Genomic DNA, 20,128 nt, shown 5'->3' on the forward strand with positions numbered 1-20,128 from the left:
CAGAGAGAAATCAATGCAGCAGGTAACCTTTAGCAGCAACGCCAGTAATTACCCTGCCGGTGGCGGAACCCTCTGGGGGGGGGGGATAGAACAGGATCTGTGGCATCTAAAGGGTTAACAGTGGCTAATGACTATAGTTCATATTACCCAGCATTCCCCCCACCCCATCCTCCCTTCTTAGGCAGGTTCCCAGTTGTACTGGGGGGGGGGGCAGAACAAGAGGATTGTGGGTAGATTGCTGTCCGTGGTGCTGATACCCAAGGCGGGGGGCATAGGAGCCCCCGTCGTTCCTACAGCCCCTTAGTTACAGGCTTATTGATCAAAGCCAACATCTGCCCCGGCTGTACATATACCCCCCCGGGGGGGCTACATATACCCCTGGCTGTGAAACAAGGTTATTATCCAGGGGGGGGGGTTTCACTAAATAATCCCTGCTGCCTTTACTCATCCATTGCCCAGTAGGGAGTATAGAGGGTCCTATGAGGACTTGACTGCCCATGAGTTGTAGTAGCTGTGTAGAGTGTTAGCTCTTTGTTCTGGGTTTGCAGTAATGTCGACCCTCCTGCCGTACTGTCTAGTTAAGGGGAAATGAAGGGCTGTCTACAGTTGGGGGATGTCTCTCAGACGTCTCTTGTAAGGGCCGTTAGTAGAGGAGACACGATGCTCACTCAACGGAAAGGTCAATGATGGTTGAGTTGCTTTATGGCTTTTATTGGAGTCAATAAATCACCTGATACAGTATGCCCCGCCCCTTATGCACTCTCAGGTCTGCTCCTTCAATCATCTCCAAGCTCCTCCCCAGCCTGCCCAGGATGAGACTTTGGGTCCGGTGTCTCCTTATTGGGCCTATCCCCGTTGCTCAGGGTTACCAGGCTCAGTCAGGAAGGGTTCCTGCACTTTACATTAAAAGCCCCCCCCCCCCCAATGGTACTTGTCCTACCCCATTCCAGGGCATCATTTTCCCATAATGCCATGTTGGATAATGCCATTTGTTGCTATGGGGTCAGGCTGTGCCGTATATCTGAGTATGGACTGGGCAGCTCTCAGGTATCTCAGATACTTGTTGAGAGGGACCCTCTTGCCCGTCTAGAAGTTTATTGGCTTAGAGCCCCCTGCGGAGTGGAGCAATGGAAGTCAGTGGGGGGCATCTGTATATTGTCCAGTTAAACAGTCTCATTGAATGTGCCACTAAGTGTAACCCAATCAGTGAAGGCGCCTTGACGTAAGGAACCCCACTATACTCTACTGGGTACAGACCTCGGGGGCTTTACCCATCATCCTGTTTGTATGTGTGACACAGTAAAACTGCTTGCTGCAGGATCCACCCACTTACCCATCATTCTGCTTGGGTCACATGGTATAACTTGTCGTCCCCGTTCACTGATGACTTCTTCTTGCCGTTATATTGCCATCTTGCCCTAATGGCATTACCCAGCCATAGTGTCTCCATCTTGCCATCCTGCTTTCTTGTTTTTTCTCTCCATACCCTACTGTCTCGATCTTGCCCTACTGTCTCCATCTTGCCCTACTGTCTCCATCTTGCCCTACTGTCTCCATCTTGCCCTACTGTCTCCATCTTGCCCTACTGTCTCCATCTTGCCCTACTGTCTCCATCTTGCCCTACTGTCTCCATCTTGCCCTACTGTCTCCATCTTGTCCTACTGTCTCCATCTTGCCCTACTGTCCCCATCTTGCCCTACTGTCCCCATCTTGCCCTACTGTCTCGATCTTGCCCTACTGTCTCGATCTTGCCCTACTGTCTCGATCTTGCCCTACTGTCTCCATCTTGCCCTACTGTCTCCATCTTGTCCTACTGTCTCCATCTTGTCCTACTGTCTCCATCTTGCCCTACTGTCCCCATCTTGTCCTACTGTCTCCATCTTGCCCTACTGTCTCCATCTTGTCCTACTGTCTCCATCTTGCCCCACTGTCTCCATCTTGCCCTACTGTCTCCATCTTGTCCTACTGTCTCCATCTTGTCCTACTGTCTCCATCTTTCCCTACTGTCTCCATCTTTCCCTACTGTCTCCATCTTGTCCTACTGTCTCCATCTTGCCCTACTATCTCCATCTTGCCCTACTGTCTCCATCTTGCCCTACTGTCTCCATCTTGCCCTACTGTCTCCATCTTGCCCTACTGTCACCATCTTGCCCTACTGTCCTCATCTTGCCCTACTGTCTCCATCTTGCCCTACTGTCTCCATCTTGCCCTACTGTCTCCATCTTGCCCTACTGTCTCCATCTTGTCCTACTGTCTCCATCTTGCCCTACTGTGGGGGTACGTTTTATTGTGTGCCCAGAACATTCCTTTTTCTGTATATTTGTATTTATACATATGGGTAGGAGGTGCCATAGTGTTTCCCTTAGACAGTACAGTATGGGGGTACAGCTTATTGTGTGCCCAGAACATTCCTTCTCTGTATATTTGTATTTATACATATGGGTAGGGGGTGCCATAGTGTTTCCCTTAGACAGTACAGTATGGGGGTACAGCTTATTGTGTGCCCAGAACATTCCTTCTCTGTATATTTGTATTTATACATATGGGTAGGGGGTGCCATAGTGTTTCCCTTAGACAGTACAGTATGGGGGTACAGCTTATTGTGTGCCCAGAACATTCCTTCTCTGTATATTTGTATTTATACATATGGGTAGGGGGTGCCATAGTGTTTCCCTTAGACAGTACAGTATGGGGGTACAGCTTATTGTGTGCCCAGAACATTCCTTCTCTGTATATTTGTATTTATACATATGGGTAGGGGGTGCCATAGTGTTTCCCTTAGACAGTACAGTATGGGGGTACAGCTTATTGTGTGCCCAGAACATTCCTTCTCTGTATATTTGTATTTATACATATGGGAGGGAGGTGCCATAGTGTTTCCCTGTTACACTGGGGTTGGTTTGGGGGGGGGGCTATACATTTATTTAATGAATATATACTATTTCGGTTACAGGATGACACAGAGCCATACTTTATTGGAATATTCTGCTTCGAGGCCGGCATCAAAATTATTGCCTTGGGCTTTGTTTTCCATAAAGGCTCCTACCTCCGGAATGGCTGGAACGTCATGGACTTCGTTGTGGTGCTGACTGGGTAAGTTACCCTTTAATATTATTCTTCTTGTGGTAGAAACAAACAAGCCCAGAGGGAATCAGTGCTAATGACTCGGGCTCGTGCCGTTGCCCCCTGGGTCCTGGCGTAGGAACGACGGCAGAGGAGGACATTGTGTCGGGTTACAATACAACAGTTGTCATAAGGCTCACTGATTGGCTGAGTGGTTTGTTATTGACAGATAGCCTTGAGTACATATGGACATTGAGAAGCTGGATATTCCCAATAGGATCCGTACCCGACAGTAATTGGTTACATTGTCCACGTAGTGGTGGTCACCATCTTATGTTCATAACACCTTGGAGGTGGGACCTTCTGCCAACTGGACAAGTTGTCTTCATAGTGGGCGTGGCTGTGTGTTTTAGGGTGTAGCCTTGTCCTTAGAGGAGAAGTTGTCCTCTAATGTATAGGGCAGTGATCCCCAACCAATGGCTCAGGGGCAACATGTTACTCTCCAACCCCGTTGATGTTGGTCTCAGTGGCCTCAACGTTGGTGGCCATTTTTGAGTTTCTGACTTGGAGGCCAGTTTTGGAGGCCTAGAGACCACGTGTCCAGCTAAACAGAGCCTCTAGTAGTCTGTCAATCCACATTGGGCTACTAATTAACCAATCTGAGTCCTTATTGGTCACCTACTAGGAATGTTTTTGTGCTTGTGTTGCTCCATTGAAATGTTGCTCATGGGTAAATATGGTTGGAGATCCCTGGTATAGAGTGAGAGTTGGTCTACATATAGGTGGGGCTGTGTGTGTAGCCTTGGATTGGTTGATACAGAGGTGGGGTTTTGGGTATAGCCTTGGATTGGTTGATACAGAAGTGGGGCTGTGTGTGTAGCCTTGGATTGGTTGATACAGAGGTGGGGTTTTGGGTATAGCCTTGGATTGGTTGATACAGAAGTGGGGCTGTGTGTGTAGCCTTGGATTGGTTGATACAGAGGTTGGGTTTTGGGTATAGCCTTGGATTGGTTGATACAGAGGTGGGGTTTTGGGTATAGCCTTGGATTGGTTGGTACAGAGGTGGGGTTTTGGGTATAGCCTTGGATTGGTTGGTACAGAGGTGGGGTTTTGGGTATAGCCTTGGATTGGTTGGTACAGAGGTGGGGTTTTGGGTATAGCCTTGGATTGGTTGGTACAGAGGTGGGGTTTTGGGTATAGCCTTGGATTGGTTGGTACAGAGGTGGGGTTTTGGGTATATAACACATATGGGTAGTGCTGTAGGGGAGGGGCTACATGTATATGAGGGCATTGGCCTGTATAGGGGTAGGGTTGGGTCTATAGGGGGTTGGGTATAAAGGCTGAGCAGGGTGTATGGGGCAGGGCTACTTGCCCAGATTTGGAGCAATGTGTAAATAAAGCTAAATGCCTATTCCACTAGCCAGGGGCCCATGGCTGCTGAGCATGCTGGGAGCTGGAGCTTTACATCAGTCCCTGCCCGCGGCCCCCCTGTTGTGCTGCCAGAGGAGGGCAGATGCCAGGCCCCAGGGCTCAGCCTGAGCAATCTCAGTGCAAGGCGTTGCCAGGCTGGAGACGGGCGGTTACGGGCCCCGAGGAGTTGGCATTATTGTTTTGCAGCTCTGCAGAGTTATAAACTCATAAACAGACCAATAGCACTTGCCCCCGTGCCGCCAGAGTTACGAGGCCGCTGGAACGTCGGCACCGAGGTAAAAAGGAGCCGAAAATAAAAATAAAATAGTGGCTTTAATAACGGCTCCGATTGTTCTACTGCAGTTTATGATGTTGTTTTCCTCCAAAGGGGTCAAAATATGGCTTTGCCTACAGGTCTTCCCCTCGGCCGGGACTCATTCCGACCTTACTGGCCAAGCCAACGGCTCCGGTGGCAAGGTGGACTATTAGGCTTGGTGGCCATCAGGCTTGGAGGCTGATTGGCTGGATGCCAAAGAGTATCAGCCAGTGTATGGCCGACTTTAGGGTTGCTACAGGAATGCTGGGTAATAAAATTATTTAGCGGCATAGACTTCCTGCCCTGTGACATGTACTGGACCTTGGAGAAGTATTAAGACCCTCAGAGTTGGACCAGAGAACCTGAGATCCAGGGCCTAAACTCACAACAATGAAATATAGATAGTGCTAGGCTTCCATATTGGATGGGGAATGGTAGAGGAAATTACCCTAGGCTGGGGCCCATTGAGGTCTGGGGTTCTCTAGTAGGCCAATTACCCTAGGCTGGGGCCCATTGAGGTCTGGGCCCACCGATATATCCTGTGGTACTCTAGTAGGTCAATTACCTTAGGCAGGGGCCCATTGAGGTCTGGGCCCACCGGTAGATCCTGTGGTACTCTAGTAGGTCAATTACCATAGGCTGGGGCCCATTGAGGTCTGGGCCCACTGGTAGATCCTGTGGTACTCTAGTAGGTCAATTACCATAGGCTGGGGCCCATTGAGGTCTGGGCCCACTGGTAGATCCGGTGGTACTCTAGTAGGCCAATTACCCTAGGCTGGGACCCATTGAGGTCTGGGCCCACCGGTAGATCCGGTGGTACTCTAGTAGGCCAATTACCCTAGGCTGGGGCCCATTGAGGTCTGGGCCCACCGGTTGATCCTGTGGTACTCTAGTAGGCCAATTACCCTAGGCTGGGGCCCATTGAGGTCTGGACCCTTCAGTATATCCTGTGGTACTCTAGTAGGCCAATTACCCTAGGCTGGGGCCCATTGAGGTCTGGGCCCACCAGTAGATCCTGTGGTACTCTAGCAGGCCAGTTACCCTAGGCTGGAGCCCATTGAGGTCTGGGCCCACAGGTAGATCCTGTGGTACTCTAGTAGGCCAATTACCCTAGGCTGGGGCCCATTGAGGTCTGGGCCCACCGGTAGATCCTGTGGTACTCTAGCAGGCCAGTTACCCTAGGCTGGAGCCCATTGAGGTCTGGGCCCACAGGTAGATCCTGTGGTACTCTAGTAGGCCAATTACCCTAGGCTGGGGCCCATTGAGGTCTGGGCCCACCGGTAGATCCTGTGGTACTCTAGTAGGCCAATTACCATAGGTTGGGGCCCATTGAGGGCTGGGCCCACCGGTAGATCCTGTGGTACTCTTGTAGGCCAATTACCCTAGGCTGGGGCCCATTGAGGTCTGGGCCCACTGGTAGATCCTGTGGTACTCTTGTAGGCCAGTTACCCTAGGCTGGGGCCCATTGAGGTCTGGGCCCACCGGTAGATCCTTTGGTACTCTAGTAGGCCAGTTACCCTAGGCTGGGGCCCATTGAGGTCTGGGCCCACTGGTAGATCCTGTGGTACTCTAGTAGGCCAATTACCCTAGGCTGGGGCCTATTGAGGTCTGGGCCCACCGGTAGATCCTGTGGTACTCTAGTAGGCCAAAAACCCTAGGGGCCCATTGAGGTAGGCCAGTTCAACTCTATATTTCTATAGGGAGCATCATACAAGACCAGTGTACTGTCTGGTATGCATTGGGCACCAGTGGGTTGATTGGACATTCCTCAATGGAGAAAGTATGTTTTGATGGCTGCCCATCAATGTTTTCACATCCATTAGCTTCTGCTGAACCCCCAGTGGGGGCAAACTAGCAATAAAACCTACCAAAAAGCGTAACCAGTGGCAGCAGAGCTCTCAGTATCTCTATGACATGATGATGACCTCATATGTCCCAAGAATGATGTCATGACACCATTAAAGGGTTGACTGTCCTAGACCTATGGGTCTAGGCTTCTCTTCTTGATGTTCCCATTCTTGGCTTTGCCAAACTTCATTTGCCACTCTTGGGGCAAACACCCTGTACCCCGGTGACCACAGATTACAGTAGGGCTCAGCTTGACGGGAATATGGGGCAATATACGGGGGGTGGAGACCAAATGCAACACAAGTAGGGTACAAGTTCTCATTGACATTATTGACAGCTGGTCAGTAGAGCTATACAGAACCCGTTCCATTGGCTTCTACTGAAGATGGGTACCACCAGTCTAGCCCAACTAATGGGGGAAATATTCTTTGGGGGTGTGGCTTAGTTCCCCTTTGCCGGAGAGTCTACATAGAACCCAACCAGAGGATACAGAATGGGTTATTTCATAACAAAATTCTGCATCTTGTCTTGGGGATAGGGACAATGTGGTGGAACCTCTGAGAGTTGATGGTGATAATGAGATTCATTCCCATCTGACGGTGACACAAAGGGACCGTATCGAGCCAAGCGCGTGTCTTTTTTTTTTTTTCCTTCTGGTTGACATGGTAACAGAAAGGCCCTATGGGCTGCCGACTTGCCAGCTGATATGATATGATAGGGGACATAACCACCCAAGCCTGCGGGGAGGCTTAATAAACCCACCCAGGAATCTCCTCTCTTCCTCGGAGATATATCGTTTTTTTTCCGTCTAGGTTTTCCATATTTAATTCCATCAGTTAAGGAGAAGCGAACCCTTCGTTGCCATGGCTATAATTGTAGCTATCGGGAGGATGTGTGTCTGGGCGGCTTCGGAGGACAAGATTCTAACTGAATGGCAACGTAAATCCTCAGCAGGGAGCGCAGGGCAGGCGTTAGGGGTATATGGGCGTCTTTAGTGGCAAAACCTTGTGAGGTCCCCGTTATTTATATCAAGGAGGCCCTCGCCTTTCTGTTTCCATCTTAATATACTGACACTATCTTACCTACAGTCTGCGTCTAACTCTAGCTAGGTGCCCTAGTTGCCATCTTTCCTTAGTGATACTATCTTGCGCTACAGACTTTAGCTTGAACTACTGTCCCCATCTTGCCCTTCTGTCTCCTTCATATCCTACTGTTGCCATCTTACCATACAGTCTACAGTTAATCACTACTGTCTTTATCCTAACGTACTGTTGCCATCTTACCCTACTGTCTCCATCTTGCCCCACTGTCTCCATCTTACCCTACTGTCTCCATCTTGCCCTACTGTCTCCATCTTGTCCTACTGTCTCTATCTTGCCCTACTGTCTCCATCTTGCCCTACTGTCTTCATCTTGTCCTACTGTCTCCATCTTGTCCTACTGTCTCCATCTTGTCCTACTGTCTCCATCTTGCCCTACTGTCTCCATCTTGCCCTACTGTCTCCATCTTGTCCTACTGTCTCCATCTTGCCCTACTGTCTCCATCTTCCCCTACTGCCTCCATCTTGCCCTACTGTCTCCATCTTGCCCTACTGTCTCCATCTTGCCCTACTGTCTCCGTTTTGCCCTACTGTCTCCGTTTTGCCCTACTGTTACTATCTTGCCCTTCTGTCTCCATCTTACCCTACTGTCGCCATCTTGCCCTACTGTCCCCATCTTGCCCTACTGTCTCCATCTTGCCATACTGTCTCCATCTTACCTTACTGTTGCTATCTTACATTAAAGTCTTTAGCTTGACCTACTTTCACCATCTTGCCCTTCTGTCTCAATCTTAGCCTACTATTGTCATCTTCCCTGCAATCTACAGTGAACCCTAGTCTTCCTCTACTGTCGCCATCTTGCCCTACAGTCTCCATCTTGCCATACTGTCACCATTGTTCCCTTCTGTTTCTTTCTTATCTTGCCCTACTGTCTCCATCTTGCCCTACTGTCTCCATCTTGCCCTACTGTCCCCATCTTGCCCTACTGTCCCCATCTTGCCCTACTGTCCTCATCTTGCCCTACTGTCTCCATCTTGCCGTACTGTTTCCATCTTGCCCTACTGTCTAAATCTTGCCCTACTTTTTCCATCTTGCCCTAATATTACCATCTCACCCTTTTGGGCCATCTAGCACTACATTACCTCCTACTGACACCTTCTGGCCCCTATATACATTCATGGCCCCCAGGGAGTCGGCCCTATTTGAACTTAATCTCGGCAAGTGTTCCTGCTACCACCCTACAACGCAACATTATACAGTCTGGATACTAAGCCTGGGGTGTAACTTGATGCCGTGGGAAACCTCTCGCTCTGGAGACCCATTAAGGCAGGTGCATCACAATAGAACGGCAAGTAACAAACACGAGACGCCACTTACTGGATTTAATTCCATTGGGTGATCCAATGGCTACGATGTAAATATAGTAGAGTGGTAAATGTTTTATATTGTGATCGAGGTCCCTCGAATCTTAGTCTCTCCTGGGTTATGGAATAAAGTTGTGTTCTTTGGGTCAATTACAATATTTAGAATATGGGATTTCCTCTGTCGTACCTTCTGGAAGTCTTGGCTTCCTCTGTGTCTTTATGTGGCCCTCAAGTGTCTTAAGAAATCTTAATGAGATTTATTGTAGAGAAGGAGCCATCTTGTAGGTGCGGCGAGAGCAGTCGTATAAGAACAGGATGGTGGTATCACAATGGAGGGTTGTCCATCGACACAAACCCTTGAGGCTAAACTGTGAGTCAGTAGTAGAAGGAGCCAGACCTCCATAAAGGGACCTGGATGCTCCCTCGTGCTCATTTCCTGCTGGCTCCTCAGAGTAATTTGTGCCCGCGGAGTTTCCTGTTTTCCGGCAAAGTAGATATTAAATATGTATGTGTTGCACGCCCCGCGACGTGCTAGATGGGCTCACATTTATCTACCGCAGTCTTGTTTTGCAGGACATGACTGGTTTTAACATAGGTCTAAAGAATGAGGTGCCACTTCCGAAGGGATTTTTTGGCAGAATCTTCTGCTGAGCCCCACCCATTCATGATTGGTGCTGTAGGTCCTATATAGGGTTTAGTTGGGCCTTGGATACAGTATTTAGGATCAGCCCCCTAAATTTAGGCACCAATCAGTACCTCTCTCCCAGGAACCCTATCTTTGCCTTCTATAGATGACATCGGTTGGCCAACGTCCAAGTCCAAGTACTGAGTTTGTGGGATAGGTTGGTGACCAGGAATGGTTTCTGGTAGGACTGGGAGGATGCCAATCAGGATAAAACACTTTCCCCTCCCCAGTGGGGCAAATTGCTACCCTTGTGGCCTGGTCCAGAGTTCCTTGTAATGACCATGGTTGGTAATCAGGAATAGTTTCTTGTAGGATTGGGAGGATGGCAATCAGGATAAAACACTTTCCCCTCCCCAGTTGGGCAAATTGCTACCCTTGTGGCCTGGTCCAGAGTTCCTTGTAATGACCATGGTTGGTGACCAGGAATGGTTTCTGGTAGGACTGAGAGGATGTCAATAAGGACAAAACACTTCCCCCTCCCCAGTGGGGCAAATTGCTACCCTTGTGGCCTGGTCCAGAGTTCCTTGTCATGACCATGTGATGACCATGGTTGGTGACCAGGAATGGTTTCTGGTAGGACTGGGAGGATGCCAATAAGGATAAAACACTTTCCCCTCCCCAGTGGGGCAAATTGCTACCCTTGTGGCCTGGTCCAGAGTTCCTTGTCATGACCATGTGATGACCATGGTTGGTGACCAGGAATGGTTTCTGGTAGGACTGGGAGGTTGCCAATAAGGATAAAACACTTTCCCCTCCCCAGTGGGGCAAATTGCTACCCTTGTGGCCTTGTCCAGAGTTCCTTGTCATGACCATGTGATGACCATGGTTGGTGACCAGGAATGGTTTCTGGTAGGACTGAGAGGATGCCAATAAGGCTTGAAGATTTGCCTCACTGGGGGGTACAAAACTTATTGGTATCTGCCAAACTCTCATTTGTTGACCCCCAAAGAGCCCCCCACTAGCCCAATAGCCATCCCCTATGACATTTGCCAGACTCTACAGATTGCCAGTCTGGACCTGGCCTTATGAGATGCTATTTCGAGCATATCTGGAACGGGGAGACGGGAGAAAATCCGCTAATACCGGTTGCGTGCCGCTGGCATCTGGGAGGGCGCACAGGGCTGAATGCAGAAATTACGGCTTTATTGAGAGAGCGCGAGCGAGGGAAGAGAACAAGTGGAATTGATGAGTCCCTAGTGTTCTATCAGCCCCCTCCCTCCAAGGCAATCGCTACAAAAGAGCCTGACAGCTGGATCAACTTGCCTCTTCGGCATTAAAGTCACACTGACACGTCCCCCCGCTTCTCTCTCCGCTTATTTTTATCAAGATCTCTGGAAATATTTGGGAAATTTTTTTTTTTTTTTTTAGTTACTATGGTCAGTGACCCTAGCAACCCCAACATGGAATTATATGTATGGTTCAAGCTTATGTGTTTCTGAGAGCGAATTTTCCGCATTTCGCCATTGGCGAATTGTTTCGCGAAACTTCCGTGAAAATTTGCAAGGGAAAAATTTTGTCGGGCGGAAATTTTTTTTGTCACACGTCTAATTGGCCCGGGGTCGCGTAAAAATAAAGGCACGGGCGACAAAAAGGCGCGGGTGACGAAAAAATTGCGCGGCAAATGCGTTTCTTGAATTTTTCGCCGTTTCGCTTCCCCATTAAATTCGCGAAACGGCAAGAAAATTCGCGAAACGGCGAAAAATTCAAGAAACGCATTTGCCGCGCAATTTTTTCGTCACAGATTTTCGGGACAGATTTGCTCATCACTACCGGCCCATAGTCACTATCCCCCCATTCACATAAATAAGACACTTGGTAATGGTTGCCAAGGACTGAGGGTCCCCATAACGCTAGCGCTATTTTGCCATTAGGAAAAAATTTTTGCGAAACGGGCAGTTTGGCACATTTTTTGGCAAACCGAAATGGTATAGTTTCGCTCATTACTACTCAAGAATAACGATGAGTGAATCTGTCCCATTTCGCTGAAAATTTGCAAATCTTTCAAAAGATCCGCGAAACGTAGAAAATTTCACAAAATGGAGAAAATGGCGCAATCATTTTTTTCCTGATGTTGGCGACAATTTTTGGCAGTTTTACAAATTTTTGGGCAAACCGAAACGGGACAGATTCGCTCATTACTACTCAAGAATAACGATGAGTGAATCTGTCCCGTTTCCCTGAAAAATTCGGAAATGTTTCAAAAGATTCGCAAAACGGCGAAAATTTCACAAACTGGAGAAAATAGCGCAATCATTTTTTTTTTCAAAGTGGGCAACAATTTTTGTCTGTTTTGCTAATTTTTTGGCCAACCCAAATGGGACAGATTCGCTCATTACTACTCAAGAATAACGATGAGCGAATCTGTCCCGTTTTCCTGAAAAATTTGGAAATGTTTCAAAAGATTCGCAAAACGGCGAAATTTCACAAACTGGAGAAAATAGCGCAATAATTTTTTTCCTGATGTTGGCGACAATTTTTGGCAGTTTTATACATTTTTTGGCAAACCGAAACGGGACAGATTCACTCATTCCTATTCAAGAATAACGATGAGCGAATCTGTCCCGTTTCCCTGAAAAATTCGGAAATGTTTCAAAAGATTCGCAAAATGGCGAAAATTTCATAAACTGGAGAAAATAGCGCAATCATTTTTTTTTTCAAAGTGGGCGACAATTTTTGTCTGTTTTGCAAATTTTTTGGCCAACCCAAATGAGACAGGTTCGCTCATTACTAGTCAAGAATAACGATGAGCAAATCTGTCCCGTTTCCCTGAAAAATTTGGAAATGTTTCAAAAGATTTGCGAACGTCGAAAATTTCACAAAACGGAGAAAATGGTGCAACAATTTTTTTTGTGATTCGAATGACAATTTTTTGTTACGTGCCGAATTATTCCGCCGCGAATTATGTCGCCCATTTCGCGGAAATTCACCGCAAATCCACGCCTGCCGAATAATTCCGCCAACCACTACTCAAGAATATTGTTGGCTCCCCCAGAATCCTAAAACTGGGGGGTTTGTACCAGTTTTGATGGGTTTTTCTTTAGGTGAGTTGAGTTGAGGACAGAAGCCGTTTCCTTCCAGACGTTTAATTCACACAATATTGAACCACAGGAAATAGATTCCGCTCTGGTCGCTCGTTCTGCGATTTTCTGACAATTAAAGTGAAATACAGCGTCGCGGGCATGGAATTCTGCTCCTGTCGAGGCACCGGTGCTTAATATTCCCTTTCGAATACATGCCGGCACTTTCAGAAATACTCGGAATCTCCATAATGTTCCCATTTTGCGGTGGATCCTCCTGTTTCGTGGCCCAATCTCTGCACTTCAAAGGGCGAGCGAGAAATGCAAATATAAGGAACCATCTTTCCAACCCTCAATAAAACACAATTCGCTTATTATCGTGCCCCCAATAGCCCGCAGCCTTTGCTAAGCCACATCTTTTACCAATTTTCATACTTTTGTCCTCATTACTTCCTGTTTTCTGCTTGCAGCCACAATTATCCTTATGTCAGCATTTTGTTTGCTGTGATGTCACATAATAAGTTTGGAGGCAGTCTCTTTGCTATAAAGTTATTTCACCTTTTCTGCTCATTGGCTATTTTGTTTGCTGGTTTGTTGTTTTCTTTTTTCTGCTTGCCTCAGTTTCACTTTCTCTGTGTTGTAATTATTCTCATTTTTATCCTTATTGTCATGAAAATCAGTGTTGAGCAAATCGTTTCTGCTATTAGTTCCTTTTTTCTGCTGGAAGGATAGTTTGTTTTTATTACTTCCTGTTTTCTGCTTGCAGACACAATTATACTTATGTCAGCAGTTTGTATGCTGTGATGTTGCATATTAATTTTCATTTTTGAGGCAGTCTCTTTGCTATCAAGTTATTTCACCTTTTCTGCTCATTGGCTATTTTGTTTGCTGGTTTGTTGTTTTTTTTTTTCTGCTTGCCTCCGTTTCGCTCTCTCTGTATTGTAATTATTCTCATTTTTATCCTCTTATTGTCATAAAAATCAGTGTTCAGCAAATCGTTTCTATTAGTTCTTTTTTTCTGCTGAAAGTATAGTTTTTTTTAATTCCTGTTTTCTGCTTGCAGCCACCATTACCCTTATGTCAGCAGTTTGTTTGCTGTGATGTTGCATAATAATTTTTGAGGCAGTCTCTTTGCTATCAAGTTATTTCACCTTTTCTGCTCATTGGCTATTTTGTTTGCTGGTGTGTTATTTTCTTTTTTTCTGCTTGCAGACTAAGTTTATTTCCTTTTTTTCTTGCTGTGAAATAATGTCCTATATCCTAAGTTTCGCTCTTTCTGTGTTGCAATTATTCTCTTTTTTATTCTCTTATTGTCATGGAAATCAGTGTTGAGCAAATCGTTTTTGGTATTAGTTCTATTTTTTTAATTACTTCCTGTTTTCTGCTTGCTGCCACAATTATCCTTATGTCAGCAGTTTGTTTGCTGTAATGTTGCAAAATAAGTTTGGAGGCAGTCTCTTTGCTATCAAGTTATTTCACCTTTTCTGCTCATTGGCTATTTTGTTTGCTGGTGTGTTATTTTCTTTTTTTTCTGCTTGCAGACTAAGTTTATTTCCTTTTTTTCTTGCTGTGAAATAATGTCCTATATCCTAAGTTTCGCTCTCTCTGTGTTGTAATTATTCTCATTTGTTGAGCAAATCGTTTCTGCTATTAGTTCCTTTTTTTCCACTGGAAGGATAGTTTTTTTTTTTTTATCACTTCCTGTTTTCTGCTTGCAGCCATAATTATTCTTATTTCAGTAGTTTGTTTGCTGTGATGTTGCATAATAATTGTAATTTTTGAGGCAGTCTCTTTGCTATCAAGTTATTTCATCTTTTCTGCTCATTGGCTATTTTGTTTGCTGGTGTGTTATTTTCTTTTTTCTGCTTGCAGACTAATTTATCCATCTTATGTCCAAGGAAAAGTTTTTTTGTTGCTATGAATTTGTTTTCATTATATTTAATTCTTTTAAATTACTTTTTTAATATTAAAGACAGTTTCTACTTTCTTTGTGTTTTTGTCTTTCTTCTTGTTTGTTATGAAATTAATTTCCTGTCTGAAGGCAGTTTCTTTGTCATCAACATATATATGTATTTATTTCAGCTTGAAGGCAGTTCTTTTGAAGGTATTTCCTTATTTGCTTTTTGGCTAGCTTATTTGCTTATGGGTTATTTTTTTTTCTGTTTGCAAGATAACTCTCCTTGCAAACCATTAAATAGTGTTGATTTTCTGTATGGATACTGGTTTTTTCCCATTAACTAATTTTGTCTTTTTTTTTCTTTTTTGAGGACAGTTCCTTTGTTAGTTATTTTACTTTTTTTCTGCTTGCAAACTAATTTTTCTTGCTGTGCAAAACAAAATGCCCATTTTATGACTGAAGGCAGTTCCTCTTGCCATTAATTGACTTCCTTTTTATCTTGAAGGCCTTTGTCCTTGCTGTTTTTTGGGTATATATTTTCTTATATATATTATTTCTTTTTTTCTGTTTGCAAGCTTCGGGCACGAAATAGGCATTCTTTCACAACAAGAGCATGTTCTTGCTTTGAAATAATATCCATTTCCTGTCTAAAGGCAGTTTCTTTGCTGTGAATTTACTTTTTTCTGCTTGAAGGCAGTTTCCTTGCTGTGAATTTTCTTTTTTTCTGCTTGAAGGCAGTTTCCTTGTTGTAAAGTTATTTCCTTTTTTTCTAGTTATCCTTTTTATGATTTTGCTTGCACCTACTTTTCCCTGCTATGAAATAATATCCGTTTCCTGTCTAAAGGCAGTTTCTTTATTGTGAACTTAATTTTTTTCTGATTGAAGGCAGTTTCCTTCCTGTAAAGTTTTTTCCTTTTTTTCTGGTCTTGCTTTTTATGCTTTTTATGGGTTTTTCATTTTTCTGCTTGCACCTAGTTTTCCTAATGTCCATTTCATGCCTGAAGACAATTTCTTTGCTGTGAATTTACTTTTTTCTGCTTGAAGGCAATTTCCTTGCTGTGAATTTAATTTTTTTCTGCTTGAAGGCAGTTTCCTTGTTGTAAAGTTATTTCCTTTTTTTTCTAGTTATCCTTTTAATGGGTTTTTCATGTTCTTGCTTGCACCTACTTTTCCCTGCTATGAAATAATATCCATTTCCTGTCTAAAGGCAGTTTCTTTGCTGTGAATTTACTTTTTTTCTGCTTGAAGGCAAGTTCCTTCCTGTAAAGTTATGCTTTTTATGGGCTTTTCATTTTTATGCTTGCACCAATTTTCCTAATGTCCATTTTCTGCCTGAAGGCAATTGCTGTGAATTTCCTTCCTTTTTTCTGCTTGAAGGCAGTTTCCTTTCTTTGAAGTTATTTCCTTTTTTCTATGTTTTTACGGGATTTTCAACACAGTGTTTAACGTTACCTGCCCCAATCTCAGGATATGGGATGCAAATACCCGGAACATGCTCCTCTTTATGCCGACATTGTAACATAAGTCCCAAGTCAGCGCTAATCACCGAGGCACAGCTGTACTCATTGTATTTAATGAACAAGAGCAATTATACAATATTAACGAGCGCCGCATCTTTAAACGCTAAATCTGTTTAAAATTGGATCTGTTGAACTAACAAAGGAATTTATTGACCGAGGTCTTTGTCAATGTGCGCAGTTTGCGGGCCCCGGGGTCGACTTTGCTTACCTCCCCCCTTTTTTTAATGGAGATTTATTTACCAATAATCATTGGTGCTCATTCATGGCTTTTTTTTTTTGCAGAGAATTGCGTTTCAGAGGTCCCCCAGTTGGTCATATTTGTCCTGAATTCAGTAGGGACCCACTGAATTCATACATTTTGGATTAGGCTGAATGCCAAACTGGGCATCAAAAATTCTGCAGATCATTAAGTCCTAGTGTGTTTGTTTCCAGTAGTTCCATATTTGATCCAAATTATGTTCTAAGATCTAAGAGCCTTAGTAAAGTCTGGCCAAAGTTGTACATCTAACCAAGGCTACTATGTCTTGGCGCCATGAAGAGATTTATTGTTAGATGTTGTCCAACCTAACTGCCAAGTCTTTCTTATGTTGAGTTTGGTCATTCCTGTCCTTCATCCACCAAAGCGAAGCTTCAGGACATTATGGATCTGATGGCTTGGTGTAGCTTCCAACCCAGAGGGCTGTCTGCCAAAGACATGGGGAAGAGGGAACGAGCCAGGTATGGACAGATGGATAATGATTTAACAATGACTTTTGTCTATGTTGGACTTTAGGCATAAAACAAGTAGAGAAGAGGTGACCCTTCCACCTTCTGTAGCTGCTGGCATCTACTGAGCAGTTGGACCTACTAGGCTAGAACTAGAGGGCTGCAGGTTGCCAATCAGAGCAGGAACAAAGCGAATGGAGAGAGCAGGAACACAGATCAAAATGCCATCAAGACCATCATGATCTTCTGGTGCTCTGATCTGCCCTGGGCTTCGTGTATCACAATGCACAATGACGATCTGGGTCTCTGTCACATGACCAAAAGATTATAATTGATAATAGTTGATAATTGCTTCATAAGCTCCTCACTTCCCATATATGTATTAGGGAGAACTCTGATTGGCTACAGGTTGGTCTTGTCTTGTGGAGGTTCCAGTGCTCTGATTGGCTACAGGTTGGTCTATCCTTAATGCTCTGATTGACAGCTGGTTGTGCTAGCCATGTGATTAGTACTGTTAAAATTCAAATATTCTGATTGGTTACAGGTTGGTCTAGTCCTGTGAATATTATAAACTCTGATTTGGTAGGTTGATCCAGTCTTGTCAGTCTAATGCTCTGATTGGCTACAGGTTGGTTTAGTCCTGTATTAGGGAGAACTCTGATCAGCTAGAGGTTGGTCTTGTCTTGTAGAGGTTCCAGTGCACTGATTGGCTACAGGTTGGTCTAGCCCTAATGCTCTGATTGACAGCTGGTTGTACTAACTATGAGATTAGTACTGTTAAGATTCAAATATACTTATTGGCTACAGGTTGGTCATGTCTTGTAGAGGTTCCAGTGCTCTTATTGGCTACAGGTTGGTCTTGTCTTGTAGAGGTTCCAGTGCTCTGATTGGCTGCAGGTTGGTCTTGTCTTGTAGAGGTTCCAGTGCTCTTATTGGCTACAGGTTGGTCTTGTCTTGTAGAGGTTCCAGTGCTCTTAGTGGCTACAGGTTGGTCTTGCCTTGTAGAGGTTCCAGTGCTCTGATTGGCTACAGGTTGGTCTTGTCTTGTAGAGGTTCCAGTGCTCTTATTGGCTACAGGTTGGTCATGTCTTGTAGAGGTTCCAGTGCTCTTATTGGCTACAGGTTGGTCATGTCTTGTAGAGGTTCCAGTGCTCTTATTGGCTACAGGTTGGTCTTGTCTTGTAGAGGTTCCAGTGCTCTGATTGCTGCAGGTTGGTCTTGTCTTGTAGAGGTTCCAGTGCTCTTATTGGCTACAGGTTGGTCTTGCCTTGTAGAGGTTCCAGTGCTCTTATTGGCTACAGGTTGGTCATGTCTTGTAGAGGTTCCAGTGCTCTTATTGGCTACAGGTTGGTCATGTCTTGTAGAGGTTCCAGTGCTCTTATTGGCTACAGGTTGGTCATGTCTTGTAGAGGTTCCAGTGCTCTTATTGGCTACAGGTTGGTCTTGCCTTGTAGAGGTTCCAGTGCTCTTATTGGCTACAGGTTGGTCATGTCTTGTAGAGGTTCCAGTGCTCTTATTGGCTACAGGTTGGTCATGTCTTGTAGAGGTTCCAGTGCTCTTATTGGCTACAGGTTGGTCATGTCTTGTAGAGGTTCCAGTGCTCTTATTGGCTACAGGTTGGTCTTGCCTTGTAGAGGTTCCAGTGCTCTTATTGGCTACAATTTGAACTAGTCCTGTGAATATTATAAACTATGATTTGGTAGGTTGGTCCAGTCTTGTCAGTCTAATGCTCTGATTGGCTACAGGTTGGTTTAGGCCTGTGAATATTCTTCTGCCCTGACTGGTTACAAACACAGCAGGAAAGTTGTGTTCCCATTGGCAGAACATGGCAGGAGTTACTGGGGGGGGGGGGGGTATTTTGATGCCATTGATTTAGATCTGGAAGGAGGGAAATGGCCGCTCCCGTCTAATCCAGATTCAACTCCTGCCAAGAAAAATGAGCATGGATCCAGGATATATATGTGTATATGTGTTTGGCTTGGTGCCCTCGCCCTACTCCTCATTAACTAACTGAGTAATCCCAGCTCCCGGCCCCAGCGCCCCCGGCCCACACACCCCGTCCCCATCTGCTACACGCGTGTGTTACCGACTCCTCCGTGTAACCAAACAGGGCTCAGCCCAACGCGGCGAAGGAACCCGACAGATCTTGTTTAATGTGCCAACACCTGCACTATTGTCTCACACTCCTTATGGGGAGCGATCGGATCGGCAGCAACAAATATAAACACATCATGAATAAAGATGGGCTTATTGCTCATGCCCAGTGTTTCTTCTATATATATGGGTAGGGGGTGCCATAGTGTTTCCCTTAGACAGTACAGTATGGGGGTACAGCTTATTGTGTGCCCAGAACATTCCCTCTCTGTATATTTGTATTTATACATATGGGTAGGGGGTGCCATAGTGTTTCCCTTAGACAGTACAGTATGGGGGTAGAGCTTATTGTGTGCCCAGAACATTCCTTCTCTGTATATTTGTATTTATACATATGGGTAGGAGGTGCCATAGTGTTTCCCTTAGACAGTACAGTATGGGGGTACAGCTTATTGTGTGCCCAGAACATTCCTTCTCTGTATATTTGTATTTATACATATGGGTAGGGGGTGCCATAGTGTTTCCCTTAGACAGTACAGTATGGGGGTACAGCTTATTGTGTGCCCAGAACATTCCCTCTCTGTATATTTGTATTTATACATATGGGTAGGGGTGCCATAGTGTTTCCCTTAGACAGTACAGTATGGGGGTACAGCTTATTGTGTGCCCAGAACATTCCCTCTCTGTATATTTGTATTTATACATATGGGTAGGGGGTGCCATAGTGTTTCCCTTAGACAGTACAGTATGGGGGTACAGCTTATTGTGTGCCCAGAACATTCCTTCTCTGTATATTTGTATTTATACATATGGGTAGGGGGTGCCATAGTGTTTCCCTTAGACAGTACAGTATGGGGGTACAGCTTATTGTGTGCCCAGAACATTCCCTCTCTGTATATTTGTATTTATACATATGGGTAGGGGTGCCATAGTGTTTCCCTTAGACAGTACAGTATGGGGGTACAGCTTATTGTGTGCCCAGAACATTCCCTCTCTGTATATTTGTATTTATACATATGGGTAGGGGGTGCCATAGTGTTTCCCTTAGACAGTACAGTATGGGGGTACAGCTTATTGTGTGCCCAGAACATTCCTTCTCTGTATATTTGTATTTATACATATGGGTAGGGGGTGCCATAGTGTTTCCCTTAGACAGTACAGTATGGGGGT

The 20,128-nt window shown here is 45.2% G+C and overlaps 1 protein-coding gene across 1 annotated transcript in view; it reads left to right on the forward strand.

The window, feature by feature from the left end:
* Positions 1-1,127: 1,127 nt before the first annotated feature.
* Positions 1,128-20,128, forward strand: part of cacna1b (calcium voltage-gated channel subunit alpha1 B) — a 130,836-nt gene continuing 111,835 nt past the window's right edge. The window contains exons 1-2 of the mRNA XM_031891027.1: positions 1,128-1,133; positions 2,954-3,093. Of these exons, the coding sequence (XP_031746887.1) occupies positions 1,128-1,133; positions 2,954-3,093 (146 nt within the window). The remainder of the gene's footprint in view (positions 1,134-2,953; positions 3,094-20,128) is intronic.

This window comes from Xenopus tropicalis, chromosome 8 (assembly GCF_000004195.4).
Source record: "Xenopus tropicalis strain Nigerian chromosome 8, UCB_Xtro_10.0, whole genome shotgun sequence".
Classification (NCBI taxonomy): Eukaryota; Metazoa; Chordata; class Amphibia; order Anura; family Pipidae; genus Xenopus; species Xenopus tropicalis.